The following is a 19,419-nucleotide window of genomic DNA, read 5'->3' as shown; positions in this document are numbered from 1 at the left end:
ACACGCTTGGCGCCGCCCCCCCCCCCCCCCCCTTCTGGTTAGAAAATTGAATTGTGTCAGGTGAGATATTTGTGGTGCCTAAATGAGGTTGAAAGAAGCTCTTGAGTTGTTTCACTTGTTCAGGAAGTAGATGTTTGATAGTGGGCACAAGTATATTCAGTGTGTATGTACATATATATCAATCAGTATATTCAGGATGGATTTCCATAATGTTATCAACATACTTTATGACTAAGGAGCTGAAATAGGAGATTGGCTTTTTCAGTCAGAAGACATTTATGACTTCCATGAACGAGGCAGGGCAAAGATCAGTCAGATCACCCCACCTGAGACTTCTTGTGAACGGACTGTCACTTGAAACTGAATTGCTGTTACTAGCACCTCAGGAACTTGGGTTTTTTGGTTGGTTAGTTGGGTTTTTTTATTTGGTGGTTTGTTTTTTTACCTTGAAAACTAAAGTGGTTGCACTTTGCAATGAATTTGATTAAATGAACAGCTCCTAAAGGCATGCTTTCATCAAACCAATTGTATGCTATTCTCTGCAGATCAATGTCTCTTGTGTCTGGACTATGACAGGGCAGCAGTCTGGCGGCTGATTATACATTGCACTGAACTGTATATACATCAGTCCTGTAGAAATGATAAAGATCGGAGTAGCTCTTTGAGCATTGTGATAGAATAGTGTAATTTATGAAGGCAAGTATTTAAATCTCACCACTGCTGGCAATGCTGTTGAGAGACAGAAGAGTAATAAATACTGAGTTACTTCAGATTGAATCCAGTTAGTAGGATCTTTACTGGTTTGGGGCGAGGAGCATTAATTTGCGACACTGTAACATGTAAACATTTATGAATCATTTATAGTGAGTTTTATTAAGATGGGCTATGAGGCAACCTAACATGTTGCTGCTGAAAGTAGTCACCTTGCTCTCAACAACCACCACCTTTGTCTTAGCTAGACACTTATTTTACTTCTTGCTTTAGTAAGTTACATCAGCTTAACCAGAAAGCAAGTACTTGCTTTCTTTTGATGCTGGCTCAGGCAGGTAAATCCACCCACAAGGAGGGTGGTAGAGCCAGCAAAAGACAGGTAGTAGAAGTGCAAGGGCAACATCTGGAACAAAGTAGGAAAGGGTTACTATGACTGTTTCTTCAGCAACTGTAAAGGGCTAAGTTGGGTGCTCAGCTGTCTAATGGAATTTCACCTTTCAGGAAGCCCAGTAATGCTGACAAGTTATTTTGCATGTGTTTTTTTTCCAGTTGCTTGATCACCAAATACCAGTATTCCATTTGGTTTTGAGGAACTGGATCTTCATCACTCATTAAATTATTAAAGACAAGATATGTAACAAAAAGGCTGGGACCATGACTTTTTTTGTTATTCCAAAATTATAACTTCAATTTCTGTTTGTTGGCTGAAGTAACATTAGGTCACAAGGAATTCAGCAATGCACTTGGACTTACCAGGTGGAGAAGGTGAAGTGTATCCCAGTAAATGCCATTATATGTAAGCAGCTCTACTATAATCTTAATGTTGAAAACCTACTCCAAAGACTTTGGAGATTAATGATAACACATTTCTGAAAGAGCATGTACCTCATCGCTAAATGTCATATAGAATTGCTTTTCAAATTTATTGGTTCCTCTATATTTCATGACAGCAATGACTGCAGGCATTTTTTGATATCAAGCAGACATCAGCTTAGATGTATGCTAGAGCTGAAGTTTGTACAACTGCAAATAACTAACTCTTTTCTGGTTTCGCCATTTTCCAGCAAAATGTGACTAACTAGATTATTTACTTTGCATGTTCTGCCTCGTCAATCATGAAAGTGCATTTGTTTCTCCAGTAAAGAGCATCATCTGAGCACTGACTCTCCATCAAGCTGGACAGTGCTTTTTTGAGCAGTCGGTTACAACCTTGAAGCACATGTAACGAGTTATGGCAAAAAGCTTTTAATATTGTCTACGGTAGGCTGAGAAATTTCAAAGTGTTGTTACAGAAAGGGAATTCCTATTGCAACAAAAATACTATCCCATTTTTTCAGGTCTGTTTATTACTAACCAGTTTTTTTTAAATGCATAATCTATAGCAAAATTTAAATATCAACTGAAATAGCACCTTTTTTCTTTTCCCTTTTGCATGTGTTATATGTGTTTAAAACCAACTCGGTAGCAAATGCCCCTGCAAAGCAGTGAAGTCTATCTCCATGCTGGTTCTTGAATTTTCTGAGTGTTTGTGTGCCATATGGTTTTACGATAAGGAAAACCCCTTGAAAGCATGTAGGTGGACTAAAAGAGGAGGAACTAAGGTAAAACGAAAGAAAACTAGTAGACAATTTGCTTCATTAAATGCAAAAACCTTAACGCGATACTGGATATACCCTAAGCAGGAAATTTTTAGGTATGCCATCGTGGTGCATTAGAGTCTTTCTTTTGGGTAGTATTTTCTTAGAATCAGTTGGAAAACAGAAGTTGCCTGGAAAAGTGAAGAATAATAAATCTTATTATTTTGCATGTAGTAGTTCATCACTTTCCCTTTTGCTTTAGTCCTTTCTTTAGGAAATCCAGACCTTTAGAACACTAATTTCCCTGAACTGCTATAAAACCTCCATGTTTCCAAAGCATAGAAATGACGTGTTTGTATTTATCATGAGCTGTTGAATGTCACTATTGAAGGTCATATCCAGGTATGCTAAATCATCAACCTGGACCAACATTTGCATTTGTTATTATTTTGACATGCAACAATTTCAGTGCAATAATAGCTGTTAGTCTCTCTGGATCATCCAGGTTCTTCTTCTGTTATTTGGTGGATGTATTTCTGCTGTTCTTACATTCTAAAGTGAATCCTGCCCAGTGTGGTTTTCCTTCCTGATTCAGAACTAATGGTGAGGAGAAGAAATAAATGTACTGACCTCTGAGACTTTTTTTTCCCCTCATTTCTGAAAAGTTCTACAATACCTTTTGGTGTGGCATCCTAGCCTGAGAAAGTTTGTCAGCATTGTCCTGAAAGCATTGTCAGATGTGTCAGGAGTTAGGCACCAGAAACATGCTTGAATCTGTATTGGAGAAGTTCACTTCCATTAGCAGCAGTGCAAATTCACATCTGGGAGAAGTCAGTAGTAAGCAAGAGTACAGCTACAATAGTACCAAGACTGGAGAAGTCCATTCCTTTCCTGTGCCAGTGCTGACATTGGCAATTTGGAGAGATGAGGCATGTTGCTAAGGAACGAAGGTACTGTGAGCAGAATTCGGGATGGAATTTGTCTTGGCCAACTTCAAGCATCTGCAGTATAGGCATCTGCACTCAAACCCTAGGGCGCTGTATTGAAAATACACTGGTTTGGAAAAGGGGAGATCAGTTTCCATTACTTGGAGGAAAGCACCGTGTGGACTTAAATGCCAACATTTGAAGGAAATCCTATTCCTCAGTAGGATGTCTCACCTGGATGCCATTGTAGGGCAATAAAAATTGTGTGCTTTCCAACAAGATCTTTTTGGAGATCTGTAGTGCTTGTTGCAGCAATATCGAGGCATGCAGACTTTTGAACCTGGTTCCAGTCAAGTGGCTCTGTGGCCATACTGAGGCAGAGAAGGCTGCTGATGTGCTTCATGCTCAGAGAATTAGGAGGGTTTGTTTTGTAGAGTTCAAATTCGAAAGAATTCATATGGGATTAACAATGAATAAATTTAAGAATGAATAAAGGGTCAGGCTAGGTTTCCATAGGTGACCTTTAGGTCCCAGGTTGCTTACTAGTGACTCTGGCTTTCCCTACGCATGCACAGTCACCCCACACACACACACTTTTTTTTTATTTCTCTCAAGAATTTCAGAATACAGCAGTTAAAACAGCTTATGTTACATATGAATACCCAGAAAATAACTAATTTTATCCTATAATTCTTCTAGCTACTGCTTTGTTTGCTTTAGTGTGTTGTGTGGAGTACCATCCTGAACAAAGGGTTATGGAAAAGCAAAGAATTACAGAAAAGGAGCAGATCTTTAGCTTTGAAAAGCCCATCTCTCTCTGAAGAGTCGCATAGGGAGAAGTTAGACTTCTGCACTAGGTTTTTTTAATGCGTGTTCATTTGGGGGTTAGCTGGCTGACGGGCTAACATCAAGTTTTCAGAGAAGTCACTGTTAGAGCTGCTACCTGTTGAATTCGATGAGAAATTCAGACAAAAAAAAAATCAGACATTCTGTAAAGAGCTACAAAATTAATTGTAAATAGCTGCCTACAACTGTATCAATTTTTCTGTAGTGTATTATTTTGTTACTAATAAGATACGAAATATTTTTTCCAAATATGAATGCATCCACACATAATATACTGAGCAATAAATATCAGAGCTGCTATAGTCACTGTACCTTTACATTATTCAGATTTTTGGTTAGTATGTTTTGAATTTAAGTCCAGCTTATCTAAATATAGTCCATTTAATCTTAATGGATGAAGTTTTCTTACTATGTCCTCCACTTGGTACCTTTCTGCTCAGCTTGACTTTTAATGAAATTTCAGAATAGCGGTAGCTCTTTAGTATCTATTGTTCAAACATCATTTAGAAAGACATCCAGAAACATGTTGTTTGGTCTTGCAATGATTTGTGATACTTTTTGTAAAGCTGAGTTAATGAGACGACAGCTAAGTTTATTTAAATTGGTTTAAAATGTTTAAGATTGTTCTGAATTGTAAGGTGTACATTTGTTTAATCGATAGAAGGTTTTATTTGAGATTTTATGTATTTAAAAAAGCAGATGGTCTGTGTTTCATCATCATATTAACATGAAGTACCTACTCTTCAAATTGAACACCATTAATACATCATTACTGAATTATTTTTTTTACTTATTTTCACATAGGAAGACAATTTTAAAGAAGGACCCTGGGCACCTGTTGACAAAAGCAAAACAGAAGAAAAAGCGAAAAAGAAACAAGAAAATGAAAGGCAATCATACAGAAATTATGAAGAAAATAGTAGATGGAGCAGCTCATCATCCAATTCCAGATGACCAGGACACATCAGAAAGTGAAGGGGATGATTCAGAAGAAGAAAACAGCAAATTGTTGTGTACATTTAGTGAAGGTCCAGAGGATCCAGTAACAGTTTGTGAAGAGCAGCCTAATGGTGATGATGAAAGCCTGAAAGAAGCTGCACTGGCTTCAAGAGAAAGGTTTCCCATCGCTGTGTCCGAGGTCTCAACGATGTCAAACAGTGCATTGAAAAATGAATTGCCTGTAGAAAGTGACAGTTTACTTCTAATAGATGTAAAACCTTTTTCTACTGAAAACTTAACCAAAAATGCATTGGATAATGAGGAAACAAATCAAAGGCAGAAAGAAAATCTTTGTTGCCTAAAAATAAGCAATGATGAAAATTCCATCCAGGTAACAGAAGGCATCTCTGAAGATTATAACACACCACTAAGCAAAGAAAACAAACTTGGATCGTGTCAAATTACATGTGAACCTGACATGGAAGCTAAGCTGTTAAGTTTAAATGGTGAAGACAAAGAAACCTCCCAGTGCTACAATTCCAACGTACATGATAATGTGCCTGATAGTAACACAGAGGACAAAGGTGCATTAAAAGCAGAAGAGAATAGCTCTAATGCCTGGGCTTTTTTTTCAGTTGATTTACCTACTGAGGAATTGCAACTGGGCTTTGATACACAAGTTTCTCTCGCTTCTTGGTCTGAGGATAAATTTGTAGGTGAACAAAGACCCCCCAAAATTAAACCTAAACAGACTCAGGCGAACAGTTCAACGCAGCTAAACTGCTGTCGGTCAAATGGAGGATTGGTGAAGGAAAACCATCAGGTAACAGTAACTGAGGAGGCTGGCAATGTAATAAGCAAAGGTCTGTTGGCATCTCCAGCTGGTGAAGTGGACTTTGATTCCCTTGCGGAAGCTGGGGGCACCTTCATGCAGCGTTCAGGTGAAGTAACTGTTCCAAGAAATGATGCTGCACCAGTTATATCGAAGAGGAAAAGATACAGAAGAATTGTCAACTTGGCACCAAATTTTAATCTACCAAGACAGATTGCTGGCGGTACAGAGGGAAGGAAGGAAATCCCAATAAAAGATGATGTTCCCCCAAAAGGTGTTTTGGAAGTGGGGCAAAAGAGCTTTCTAAGTGAGGACCGTGGAGAGGAACGTGAACAGGACCATGCATTGCAGGAATATTTTGCACCTTGCAGTGACACTGAGGCAACCTATTCCTTACCCGCCCTGGATGCAGATGCTCTGTTAAATGATATTTCTTACATTCATTCGGGACTATCTTCTCCTATGCCAGAATATTCCTGTGGGGTTTGTGTAGTTTCCGGGATGAAGGAGGAGCAAGCTAGAACTCTTAAGCAACAACAGGTAGTTGAAAAAAACGAGGGCGAGAGTGAACAAGTTTCTTCAGAGGTTACAAATAGCCAACCAGATATTTTGTCTTCTGTTAAAGTTGTTTCTGAATATCCAGAGGGTTCTAGCCTATTGGCAAGCTGCAGTGAAAATGTGCACGAAGCAGATGACCCTGAGCCAGCAGAGGCCTCACAGCTTGAAGATAACCAAGATGTGAATATGAAATGTAGTTTTCTGGGACTTCCCTTATCATTAGGATTTGCTTTTCAACTTGTGCAGCTCTTTGGCGCTCCAGGTCTTCCACTAGGTAATACTCTTCTTACTACTCCTATGTAAATTAAAAAAAAAAACAACCCAACCCCCCAAAAAACCACAACCTCCCTAAAACCACAAACAAACAAAACCCAAAACACTCCCCCAAACCCACACAAAGACCCCTATGATTAAATACTCATTTCTATTGCAGGTACCAGTTAATCAAATATTAATCCTATTGAAAGGAATCACTGCTGCTTTGGTGATTATTTTATTTTTTACCTAAAATCATCTTCAGTCTCTGTCAAAGGTGCTGTTTGGTTTAGCCTCATATTTGCAGTCCTTTTAGTAAAAAAACTTACTAACTTTAAATCCAAAGCATGAAGCTCTTGTTGATGTTTTAATACATCCTACTGAGTAAGGCTTTACTGTGTTGATTACAAAACTAAATGAAAACATGGTACAAAATGTGTGCTCTTATATAAAGGTTGCGTGTTTGGTTTTATATTCCACTGGGTTAATATAGTAGCATTCCTTTATTTAGTAAAGTTTTCCTATGCTCTTACGTGGCTTAGATACTGTTGAAAATCTTTCCCAAAATCTAATGTAATTTGAAATTGGAAATCAGACTTCCAAGATGCGTTTTCTGATAGCGAATACCTTCTTTTTAATCATGCATGATTTATGTCACAGTGTTGCATATTTGCCTTCCAGAGCTCCAATTGTCATATTTTTGTACTTTCAGTTTAATCATTTTAAGTTAGCACTTAGAAGTATGACGATCAGTACTGAAAGGAGTTGTGTGTGGCAACCACGACTTCCAAAATTACTGCAGGCTAACGTAACCCTACAGAGCTGTAGCCAGCAACAACAACAGACATCTGTTTGGAACCACCCTAGGACGTGGTGCTGTGTACGCGTATGCTGGAAGAGCCACGTTCCCTGTGCATAAAGTTCTGCAACTTCTTTGGTCCAAATTTAGTCAGTGGAGAAACAGTAACTTTGATTTCTCCAACAAATAGGATTAAAAAACACAGACCGGTTTCTCAGCACATGGACCTTTATGCCTCTTTGTTTCAGTAGAAGTTAAAGTTAAGCATTTATTTTCATATGAAAATTTTAAGAAGACAACTGAGGAACAACTTATGTCTGTTTATATGCCCAAACTGATCTCAGGATTCTTTGGTTTTATTGTAAAAGTCGATGGCAATGCTACCTGCCAGAAGAGTGATGCAAACCACTGGCAGCATTGCTCAGCTTGGTCCCCAGAGGATGTGCAGTGCTGCTTTCTCTAAATCTGGCACCACACACCAAAGAACTTGCCATATAGAGCTGAAACAGAGCAGGGAAGTACTGCTGATGTCCTCACCAATTTCTCATCCAAACTTGGTGAGTCTTCCTATCTGTGATCTTAAATTTCATCATCTTAGAGGGAGCTGGCCATGACTTGAAAACAGGGATCTTCCAAGAAAAAAAGAAAAAACAGGCATTCAGAAACACTCAGTAGGTTAGTGAACCAAATGTCATTCTTCTCTGAGTCAGTAACAGGTGAAATTCTCTGGTGTTTAGATGAGTTTCCTTTGGAAATAACCTTTAAGAAATACAAACCCACCCCAATATCTCTCTGAAGCCCTGCCAGCTTGTGATTGCTGTTTGTTGGGTTTTTCTCCATCAAAATTCTGCCTGCTGTCTGCAGAAGGCTGCCCACATTCTCATTTGACTATAATTTTCCTACAATTCCAAAAATTCTTGGGCTTTTTTATGGCCTATTATATGTTGATAGGCTATTTATTGATGTATACATTTGAACTGTAGTATTTTACAACACTGGCAATTGCGGTCAATTTTTATTGAAAATATTTTGGAGGGGAAATTTTTGGTAAATAAATGTCTTTGGCTATTTATAAATGAAAGATTTAGTAGACTGACTTGCTTGTATAATTCTCATGTAAGTGTAGAATATATTTTAGACTGTTTTCCTACAAAAAAAATCTCTTCAGCTTCTTAAACAGTGTTAGAGTTAAAACATTTTAGAAAGTAATTTCTGTAGTGATATTGCACAAATTCCTGTAATTAAACATTGTAAAATGTAAAGGTTGTTACTTAAGTTGCATTTTGTTTAATTTACGGGCTGAAAGCTTTCTGGTTTTCTTGTTTGCACCTAGTTTTGGGGGAGTATGTGGAGGAGATGAAAGTATGGTAGGAAAGACTTTACCTAAAAAAAGCAACTGAAACCAAATCTCCTTCCGCCTCCTCCCCCTCCTGTGCGCTGGCCTTAAATTCTAGAAAACCTAAATTCTGACTTTGTTGCTGGCTCATTTAAATATCTGCTGATTTTTTTTAGAAGTCTAGATATATAACGTGTGCAAAAATTGTAATTCAGTGATATATTTTGGCTATGGAGAGATCTGAACACTCAACTGCAAAAAATATTTTCTTCTGCAGAATCCTTGTTGCCAGACGATTATATAGTTCCTCTTGACTGGAAAGTTTCAAAGATGATCTATTTACTGTGGAAGACCTCTGTGGAGGTACGAATTTTAGGGGATTTCGGAAGGCTTTCCAATATTCCAGGTGTAAAGAGGAATTCTTCAATTCATAAGCAAGATGATGTTCTTGGCTAGTAAATTTGCTTTGTTTTTTGAAACCTACGATGAGGAGATGGATGGTTCATATACTCTGAATATTTCCAGAACCAGCTTGAGGCCATGGTAGGATTCAGGTTTTGAAAGATCATCTTCAGAAATGTATACAAAGTAGCTGAGGGAGAAAAAAACCCAACCTTTTCTGTGATACTTGTGTCCTGACCTGGCCTATGTTCATTAAGTACAACCCACCATCATCCGGTTGTTTTCCTTCTTAAGGTTTTCTCCCGTCATCTGAGCAAATTTCATCTTCCACTACCTGTAGCTTCTTCATGGCTACTTCTACAAAGAGTTGTAGCAGAGAAGTCATTCTGAGTGACTGACGGCAAATTAATTCTCCTTGTCTAGTTAGAAAGTGTTAACTTACAAATTACTTTTTTCCCCCCACTGTGGCTGTTGCTTTGTGAAGGTTTGTTTTTATTTAAGGAGCACTGTAGTGTCTGGTAGTGGAAATGAGGAAAATCCTGTAAATACAATGAAATAGTAATTATAAAATAGACCATGGACCTTGTTCTTTCCCAAAATAACAATCTCTTGTCACATACTTTCTTCTTTTCTCTGGACTACTATTATTTATTTTAGGAGAAACAGAAAACAAATGGATTGCAGAACAGAAATGCCTTGGCTGGTAAGTCCATTCTTTCATACAAAACCTGTATAAAGTACTTCTTGTTCAGGAGAGAAAATAGTTAATGCTGAAGGGTGTCAAAGGTTTTCAGCACAAATGAGTGATAACACTCTTCTTTGTGCAAAAGCACTAGGATGTGATAAATGAATTTGTGCCCTCATTGATTGCGTACATAGTATGGCAGAGCTATGGTCACTGTGCATCATCTCTTTACGTTTCCTGATGCACATGCTGAAATTCCTTGCCTTTTTAAAGTTTCCCATATGGACTTAATCCAACACTTAGCTCAAGTTTACTCATTCCAGATCAGAAGGATGTTTAGCATGAAGAAGTCTTTCATTAGACTTTATTTCTCTGAAAGGTTGAGCATCTTCAACTTAATTAAACTTAATGATCACTAAAAATTGCCAGCATAATAATAGGTCACGCACTTGAGCAGCAAGAGTTATCAGGGTCCATGGGAAGCTCTAGAGTTCTGCATGCATGAATTCCGGCAGTGTGGAGGTTATGGGATAAGGTTGCTGGTTGTTTTTCTGTTATTGCCATATGAGTTTAGTGTGTGTACCTACACACACTCTTTCTCTCTCTCTGTCCCCCTTAACCCTGAGACAAGCCTGAGAGGTTTATTTTGTAGGCCATTATGGAGGCAAAGTCAAGAGTATTCTGATGAAATAAAAGCTTGTTCTAGAAATACTCTATCCTGACATAATATAAATGACAGATTACGTAAGACAATTTCAGGTGGCTGTGTCTGCAGTTTGTAATTTGTTTATTTTTTAGACAATATTAATAGTCTTGAAGATCTAAATAAAAATCGCCAAGAGAATCAAGGCTCTTCTGAAACACTTCCAGAAATGGAGCTGTTTCAAGGGGTGATAGAGGAGAACATCATGACCTACACTAGCACTGGCTGGCTGGATGCTGTGTTTCATCAATCATGACCGACTATCTTAAATTCTGCATGAAGGAAAAGGTAATCAGTCACACTTCTCAATGTGTTTCATTCTTGTATTATATTTGACCAAACATCTAAAGAACATTGTTATAATTTTTAAGGTGCATTTAGTATCACCCAACTTGGGTGGTTTTTTTTTTCCTTCAAGTTAGGGTTGAGGGTTGTTTTGGTTTGGGTTTTTTTTTAAGCCTGAATGGGGAAAAGAGAAGGCAGCATTTTGTTACTAAAGCCATATGAATTTTTCTCCAAAATCTAAAACCTGCCTGGTGAAGTGAATGCAGTGATCTATGATGCCTAAGAACTGGACTTTATTCCCAGTTTGATTACTGTGGCAATCAGTTGTGAGTCATATCATCTCAGCCCTATTTTCCTCATCTCTTCAACATGGAGAGCAATGCTGACATCATTAAGGGTCTAATTATGAAGAGCACTGTATGAACAATAAAACAGTGTTTAAGCAAGTCATGAAAAAGTGACAGCTCTGCTTTTCAGTAGAGAATCAGCAGCAGGAGGTTGCAATAGGATTCCGTATATTGAAGTATTAATTTTTATGAATGTTTTAATTTGGTATGACAAAGTGTGCTACTGAGTGTTAGAAAGTATGCTATTGTGTTCATGCTTGTCTTGTGAATTTTTGAACCCTTTGGTAACTTGGCAAAGTTTCTCCAGTTTGTCTATGAGAAATATTCTAGGTAAATTGTGGTAATAAGGAAGGACTTTTGGATCTAGCTGGAAAATGCTAGCTTAACTTCTGTATCATTTTCCATCAGTTGTTCTTTCCAAAGTGGAAAATGGATTAATCTGTAGTTTTAAAACAAGTAAACTGAGGTACATGGAAATAGAATAACTTGCACCATGGACAAATTGAGGCAGCAAAAAAATTCCAGATCCTGAGGCTTAAATTATTCCCATCCAGACGTTACAGGACTGCTGGAATATCATCCATGTGGGTTCTGGCCAGGGGTCTGTGCCTCCCGGTGTCCTGTGCCTGACCTGAGCACAAGCCGATGGCTGGAGGAGGACTCAAAGAGGCAGACATGTGCTGCGTTGGGACAGTTATAAAAGCAGAAGCTGACCTTTTTAGAAGGTTTCTTAATTTCCACAGCAGAGGTTCATTACAGAAGTAAAGTAGTTGAATAGTTTGGGTTGGAATTGAAACCTCTTGAATGAGGGTTGATTTGATTATATGCATTTTTATGTCATTGATGACAAAAATGACATTGCAGGTCATTTGCTGATGAGCCTGTACCAACTACCAATGTAGGAAGATGAGGGGAATCTCTCTGAAACACGTAGTACAGACAGCAGTGATCTCTCAAGGTGCTGTCAGCACAGATTATTAATAACATCAAGAACATCTGGTAGTGGTATAGTCCTCTTATGTAATCGCATACTAAAATATTTGGTAAGCAAATAAATATTTTCATCAATACTTAGCCCTACGTTAGCCACAAATTTTTATAAGTTACTTATTTATAATCCTGCAAATGTGAATGCTCCACAGGCAAGATTTCTGCTTATGATACTGACTGGCTGTCTCAGTGTGGATTTGTAACCTAAGCTACTACCCAGAAATGCCCAGGTTTATTGATTAAAATGTTTTTATGCTAAAGAAACAAAATTGGAGAGCTCTGTTCCCTGAAGAAAATTGTGATTAACCTGGAAATTGATTCCCCCCCCACCCCCTCACCCCCTTTCTGTACTTCAAGAAAGGAAAGCCATATCCTAGCAGAGTATCCTGCCTTCTTGTCCACACCTTTATCTGGTCACTGAATCCAACAAACTGTTTTTTTCTGTTAGATTTACCCTCTTTGTCCGTCTGCCATGCTACTCCCAAAATGGCTTCAGCCGCCTTCTCCTGCTTGTCGCGAGCGCAGCAGAAGTGATCCGCAGCCTTGTGCATTTGTGAGCCAGCCACCGACTGCTGGTCTGACGCGAAATGTCATTAAACCCCAGTTTGTTACCTGATGTCCTGGTCCAATACCCTACTGTGCTGGCTTATGTTAGTTCTAGGGAATATAGAATTAAAGCAGTGTTGTGAAAGATGACTCCCAGGCAGTGTTTGGCTTAAAGAAAAAGGCATTGCACACTCTGTGCAGAAGGACTCGGTCACGAAGATTCATGCTGAGGTGGGATGGTTGGGTTGGAGGCAGGTGAAGCCTCTGGTCCTGGCTGCATGGTCCCATTGGTGCTCAGCAAAGCCTTTGATTTGGGAACACTAAGCTGGTTAGGGCTTTGTACTGCGAGGAGGAGGGAAGTTAGTTGGGGCGTTTTGTGCTTTTTTTGTTGTTGTTTTGGCTTTTTTTTTTTTTTTTTTTTTTTTTTTTTTTTTTTTTTTTTTTTTTTTTTTACTCATCTGAAATGAGTCAGGGAAAGTCCCGATGGCTGTGGGAGGGAAAGGATGAGACACGGGAGGTCAGGAGGGTTTAGGCTGGTCTGGAGCTCTGGTCTGCTGCCTCGGGCCGGGCTTGCTGCTGCTGAAAGCGGGAAGTTCCCTTCCTCCAGCCCTGCTCCACTTATCAGCTCCAGCATTCACTGGCTGCTATGAAGGCTATAATTTAAGTCACTAACCCCACAGGAACCAAAGGAATAGTTTTCTGCTGGGCTAGCAAATTTAGATAAGCTTGTGTATGGTCCAGCTGGGTGCCAGAGCGGGGACCAGGGAGCAGACGGGGCTGTGCCGCTGCAGAGACAACGGGGAGGTTGTGCAGGGCTTCCCCCTTGGGTGGCCATCGGCTCTGACGCCAGGGACTGCATATCATGCAGCCATACCTTTGGATGAAAGACTGCTTTTAAGCTTATACAAATGTTAGGATGTTAAAACAAACAAACAAACAAACCTCCAACCTTAGAAAAAGTATGTGAAAAGCAAAAAGCATCTCTTAAGGTTTTCAGTCAACTCACGTGCACTGTCAGGCACAGGGTACCAGGTAACACAGACCGCTGGCCAGACCCCACGTGGGTATTCCAGCGGTCCTCTGAAGTCCGCATGCGTAAGTGCTGTAAAAGGCACGTGAGTTTTTCTGGACGATGGTGCCCCTGGTTTTGAGGGATAAGGTTGTCTTTTCTCACCACAAAATCATTGTCTTCTGGTTGCTGATTAAAGCAGACTTGCTAAGAATGATGTCCCAGAGTGGTTGTAAATCTGCACAAGTGAACAACTATAAATGTTGAAATGGATTTGATTTCATCAAATGTCGGGGGGGGGGGGGGAACTGAGGCATTCCTACCAAAAGCTTTTAAAATGATAGAAAATAAATGGAGAGCTAATACAGTCATTTCAGTCCCTTTAGATTGGGAAGTAAACTAAGCATTACTGGCCAAGTGCAAGTTAGCCAGATGATCATGCTTCTGTATTCATGTTGTGTAAGGGTGTTTTTATTCAAATGGGAGAGTGAACAGTGGTTGTGTTCCTCTGTGAAAACACAGGGTTAATTGCAAGTTGTTGCGAGAGCCCCTTATTGCAGCCTTGGCAGCACATCAGTATTTGTTCTGGAGATTAAGCAAGAGATCCTGGTTTAAAAAATGCTGAGATCAGTGAAAACAGCATTATTTTGGTGCCTAGATGTTTCTTAGTGCCTTAGACCAGGACTCATGAGTGCCAGGTGCTATACAAATGTAGAACAAGAAGACAAAACCCAGTGTCAGTTTAAGCATTTATCTGCAGGACTACTGCAAAATAAAAGCAGGCATGTTTCTTTTTGAAGCATAGCGGTCAGTCGCTCCCTGCAGGAAGACTTCCTCCACGACAGCCCAGGAGGGTCGTGGTTTTAATGAGACAAATCTCTCGATGACATGTTACCTCTCCTCCTTTCCCTGGCTATGCTATTCCCATCACTTCCCTTTGTTGGATGCGATGCTTCCGCAGCCAGAGAGTGAGGCAGTTCAGCTCCATCATCCAATGCATGAAGACATCCAGAAAGTTTTCAGTCTGAGCCATGCGATTAGCAGGACACAGGCAAAGGAGCAGGAATGCAGAACTAGGACAGACAGGACTGTCTTAGGGCCAGCATGGAAAAAATAATCTAAAAGATACAAAGCAGAGTAAAGCAGTCTTCCAGTATTGCCGCAGAAAATACCATCCCATGGTCAAACCTCTTCCAGTTGCTGCTTTGATACAACAATAATAAAAAAATATTTTCTCTATCCTTTGACATTTAACCACTAATTTTAAAGAAAATGAAGTGTGAAAAAGTGTACAGAATTATGACCAAAAAACCTCACCTGCCTTTTACAGCGCTTACCACGAAAACCTGGCCTAAAATTTACTTAAGCAGAGAGTATAATTACCAGGGGGAATAAGAGCTGCCCAGAACAGTGTTTCTGGAGCTCTAAGAAAAGACTAACCATCAGGTTGTCCTGGTGCCTCACGTGAATTCTGTAACTTGGAGGCCTGTGAGGTCCTGAGTGAATGGAACAGGAAAAAATTTGCAACGTAACAAAACAATGATGAGATGTAGCTATGCTATAGTAGTATTGGTTGAACGGCTGTTCATTATGTAGTGTTTGTGACATGTAGAGACAAAAAAATTATGCTGTGTTACTCTTCTCCTTATTTTTCAGCCTTGAGATTGCTAGGTCCTTACTGTCTCTAGTTTTGACATCCATGTTTTCTTCTCTTCCTTTTCCATTCTCCTTGCGTGTTTTATTTTTCCTTTGGTTTCCATCATCCGCTTCCTCTCTGTTGTTCTTAACTTTTTAAAGAAATAACCAACAGCTGAGTAGGAGAAAGAAAGAGACTTTTAAAAATATCAGATAGGTGAACTTTTCTCAGTCTGAGGGTGGGATTTGCAACTGTTAGTCTTTCTGCAGTCTGTGCTGTTGTGGTATTTCAGCAGAATCTCTTTTTTATTTCAGAAACTTCTCGCTTTGATTCCACCATGGAAGGACTTCATTTGGCCACCAAGGATTTTAAACGTGAGGAATAACCTGGAAGAGAGTAACCGCTGTAGATTTTTGGTGTGAATCTTTGGCCATCTCCCCCCCTCCCCGATATCAACCTCTCTGTCCATGTAATAAAACTCAAAATTGAGATAACTTTGTTGTGTGTGGCAAAAGGTCGCTTTCTGAAGCCATTTGGGATTTATACCTTCTCAGTACATCCTCGATTGTGGTACAAAGAGATTGAGGGCAGAGACCAGTGAGCAGAAAGGAGGTGTCTGTCGACATGAGGCGTGAGCTTCAGGATCCAAGGTGTTGCCACGTGAACCAGTACATGAACCGGTAGTGATGCCTACCTGCGGGGAAAGGTGCCTGTTAATGTGTCTTACCCTACTTCTGCCTTTCATCCTGTCAGTCATAATTACATCCCAGTCTCTTTATAACCTCAAGTGGAATAAATACCTTCCTCAGTTGCTCCTATTGTTTCATCCAGAGGTGCGCAACTTACCTTCTTTTCTCCTAAAACCAGGCTTAATGCTTCCCTTCAGCTAGACTCATTTGGGACTATAGAAACGAGGAGAAAATGTCACTGTAGGCCTGATTCAAATATACTGGAGGAAAGATGCGTGTGATTTGTGGTAGACTGGTAAGACCTATAACTAGCACTGATAACCAGTGGTTTGATGTTTCTGTTAGTGGTATTCCTTTTGCCATTTTTTACTTAAAAATTCTTATGATGTGAGGAGAAATTTAAGCTAAAAGCAGTTGTTCCCCCCCCCCCTTTTTTTTTTAATATTGTGGTTTTCCTTCATAATTAAGCATGGTGTTTATTCCTCAACTGGAACAGTAACCTTACCAGTAGCAATTCTGTTACTGAGGAAATTGTCCCAATAACATGAGTAGTGGAGTATTGATTTCCAGGGGGAGATGAACAGCAGAAATTAATGAACCCTTGACAGTAAAATCTAAAATTTTGCTCATATAACTGTCTATGTAAGGCCCGCACAGGTCTCAGAAAAAACTGGAAATATTTACATAGGTAGAGTGAGCTAAATTACATAGGCGATGAATTTTATCCCATGTTTTTAAAACACAATTTCATGGGTTTTTTTTTCCCGAGGTGTGTTTGGATTCATCTACATTTTTTTTAATTTTTTTTTTTGTGGAGGCTGTAAACAGGGCGAGGCTTCTCCACCAGCTCTCTGTTGCTCTTGCTTTTCTGGAGAAGCACAAAATTGCCCTGATGTATTGCTGTGGCGACGTGTTCTGTGCATCTATCTTTAAGGTGGTGCTTGTGATGCCCGGGAATGGAATGCCGAGGGTAGACGCAGTTGATGATGCCGAGGTGGCTGGCACTTTCACCTGCAGAAGGACAGGAGTGTAACCACGAATGGGAGGAGGAAAGCAGAAAGCAAGAGGTGTTGGTGGGACGGACCAGAAGAAGGGGCCCGTGGGGGCAGGGGAGGATCACGAAGGACAGCTATTTATGAGAAAAAACATGAGTGCTTGCTGAAATAGCAAATAATGAAGGTGAGGCAGGCAGTAGAGAGTGGAGGGAGGTGAAAGGACAAATCAAATGACCCTAATTAACTTAATCAGAAAATTAATCAGAAAGAGCAACTTTTGTCAATTGAGACATGCATAAGGCTGGAAATTTCTTTGTAGTGAGAGGGAGTGACAGAAAAGACAATTACCGCCTCACTTCTGGTGAAAAGGGTGAGAAAAGATCGATGGGAAGAGGAGAAGCAAGGAAGCTTAGGTTGTGTGTTCTTGTCAGAAATAATATTTCCCACTTCCACAGCTTCCAGATCCAGAATACCTACCCATTTATTCATTCAACTCCTCTTCCTCATCTTTCCCTGCACCCTTTTTGTTGTGCATCAGCTGAAGAGCCCATACCTGACTGCAGTCACGCTGACACTCCACCGTGGTCTAAACTGCCGATGTGTCCCCACTCTCCACTTAAATACTGCATATACATGTAAGCAGGCAAAGATGTATGTATTTCTAAATTAATGTTGTACCACTAGCAAAATTTACCGGCTGCACTTTTTTCATGCATTTCTTATGTACGTGTGTGATTTTTTCCTCTCCTTGGTTGGAAATGTGCTGCTCTTCTACCAGCAGAACGTTACACAAAATGTGATGGGAAGGGGGAAAGTAATTCATGCTGGCCATAACCGCAGCTTCAGACTTACTGGGTGTACCAGTAGCAGCAAAAAAGTTAGTCTGAGTTCAAGAAAATGTCACTCAAAAATTAGTATTTTCTTCCTCCTTCTGTTTATTGCGAGAGAAATCTGAATGCCTATATTTTCTGTTACTGAATACCGACCTTCTAGAATGCTTAAAATAAAAACAGTTTTCAAAATTTCACAGTATTTCTTGTATGGGTGAAAGGTGTTTCATCTTTTAGTAGGGTGTTGCTAGGTTAAGTTTACTTTAACCCCCCCCGCTATCTTTGAATTTCAAGATTCACATACCTTCTTTCCTGCCCCTTTTCCCTCCCACTCGCTGCCGCTAGCGTTGGTGTGCTACGTCCAGGAGAGCTAAGCTTTCTCCTGGTATGTTGAATGCTCTCTTTAGCACGATTTGTGACGTTCAGAACCCAAAGCTTTCAGCGCTGTCGTTCAGTGTCGGCGTGTCCCTGCGTTGTACCCCAGGCTGGGGCCGATGCCGTGCGTGGCTCCGAGAGCGCGATACCACACCAGCAGGTTTGGGTTTTACTGGAAACTGTCATCTCTTCGGCTTGTGTGGTGGTCGCGTTAAAGCAGATTGGGTTTTCTTTAGGGGAGATAAATCTTGGTAGGCTTGCTGTCGTTTCTCGTGTGCTTCTATGTTTGGAAAAATGTTGATGTAGTGAGCGTGATGGACAGGGTCGCTTGTGCAGGGCAGTTATTTAGCTACATCAGCTTGGAATCCATCCTTGTCTGCCTTTTTTTTTTTTTTTTTTTTTTGGAGGCGGGGGGTTGACTCCACTAGCTCCATTCCTGTCAAAAAAAAAAAAAAAAGAACAAAAAGCTGGGTCGGTGTCTGGGGGACTCCTGTGGAGAGCTGCGCTCCTCCGACGAGCTGTGGCGATTCCCGCCCAGGGGTGCCCCGCAGTTCACCGCTTTCGGCGCTGGCTGCCGTTCCCCCGCCCTTGAGAACCGGGCGACCGATGGTGATTTTTAAAGAATTAACGGCGGTCCCTCGGGCTAACCCTCCAGGTGGAAGGCTAGCGCCGTACCTGACCGGTTTGGCTTGCGGGAGCCTTGCCTCCCCTTCCGTTCCCCTGAGTGTCTCCTTCAGGCGGCTTTCGTTTTCACAGGGGAAGAGCCTCGGCCATTTCCTTCACACACACCCCCCGCCTCAACCCCCCCCTCCGCCGAGGGACGCTCCTCTCCGCCCGCCCGCCCACACGGCAGAGGCCCGGCCCCTGACGGGAGAAGGGAATCCCCGCCGCCTGGGCCGGGCCCCGGCCCCTGGGGGAAGGGGCGTGTGTGGGAATGGATGAGCGGCTGCTGCGGGCCCTGGGGGGGCTCAGCCTGCAGCCCCCGCGGGGCCGCTTCGGCGGGAGGGTGGTGCTGCTGCTGCGGGGGCTGCCGGGCGCCGGGAAGAGCACCCTGGCCAGGTAAGGCGGCCGTTCCGGAGCCCCTTCGGCTCTCCTCGCCTCGGGCCCCCCGACCGGCCGTGGGGTGGGTGTGAGAAGGCGTGAGGGGA

At 41.0% G+C, this 19,419-nt stretch overlaps 2 protein-coding genes across 16 annotated transcripts in view; both read left to right on the top strand.

Moving 5' to 3' along the window:
* Positions 1-15,810, top strand: part of N4BP2L2 (NEDD4 binding protein 2-like 2) — a 49,521-nt gene extending 33,711 nt beyond the window's left edge. For 4 of the 15 annotated variants that reach the window (XM_010572724.1, XM_010572720.1, XM_010572722.1 and 1 more), the window contains 5 exons: positions 4,865-6,663; positions 9,057-9,142; positions 9,839-9,884; positions 10,665-10,857; positions 15,697-15,806. In XM_010572724.1, coding sequence (XP_010571026.1) covers positions 4,865-6,663; positions 9,057-9,142; positions 9,839-9,884; positions 10,665-10,825 — 2,092 coding nt within the window. In that variant the 3' untranslated portion in view covers positions 10,826-10,857; positions 15,697-15,806. Of the gene's footprint in view, positions 1-4,864; positions 6,664-8,041; positions 8,119-9,056; positions 9,143-9,838; positions 9,885-10,664; positions 10,858-15,696 lie in introns of those variants that run through there. The other 11 variants (XM_010572730.1, XM_010572729.1, XM_010572731.1 and 8 more) reach the window with 8 other exon arrangements.
* A 1,547-nt stretch (positions 15,811-17,357) lies between these two features.
* N4BP2L1 (NEDD4 binding protein 2-like 1) overlaps positions 17,358-19,419 on the top strand; it is a 15,110-nt gene continuing 13,048 nt past the window's right edge. Inside the window, exons 1-3 of the mRNA XM_010572808.1 lie at positions 17,358-17,436; positions 18,304-18,431; positions 19,244-19,330. Coding sequence (XP_010571110.1) covers positions 17,358-17,436; positions 18,304-18,431; positions 19,244-19,330 — 294 coding nt within the window. The remainder of the gene's footprint in view (positions 17,437-18,303; positions 18,432-19,243; positions 19,331-19,419) is intronic.

This window comes from Haliaeetus leucocephalus, unplaced genomic scaffold, assembly GCF_000737465.1.
Source record: "Haliaeetus leucocephalus isolate CR32 unplaced genomic scaffold, Haliaeetus_leucocephalus-4.0 Scaffold351, whole genome shotgun sequence".
NCBI lineage: Eukaryota > Metazoa > Chordata > Aves > Accipitriformes > Accipitridae > Haliaeetus > Haliaeetus leucocephalus.
This window is presented reverse-complemented; position numbering and strand designations above follow the sequence as displayed.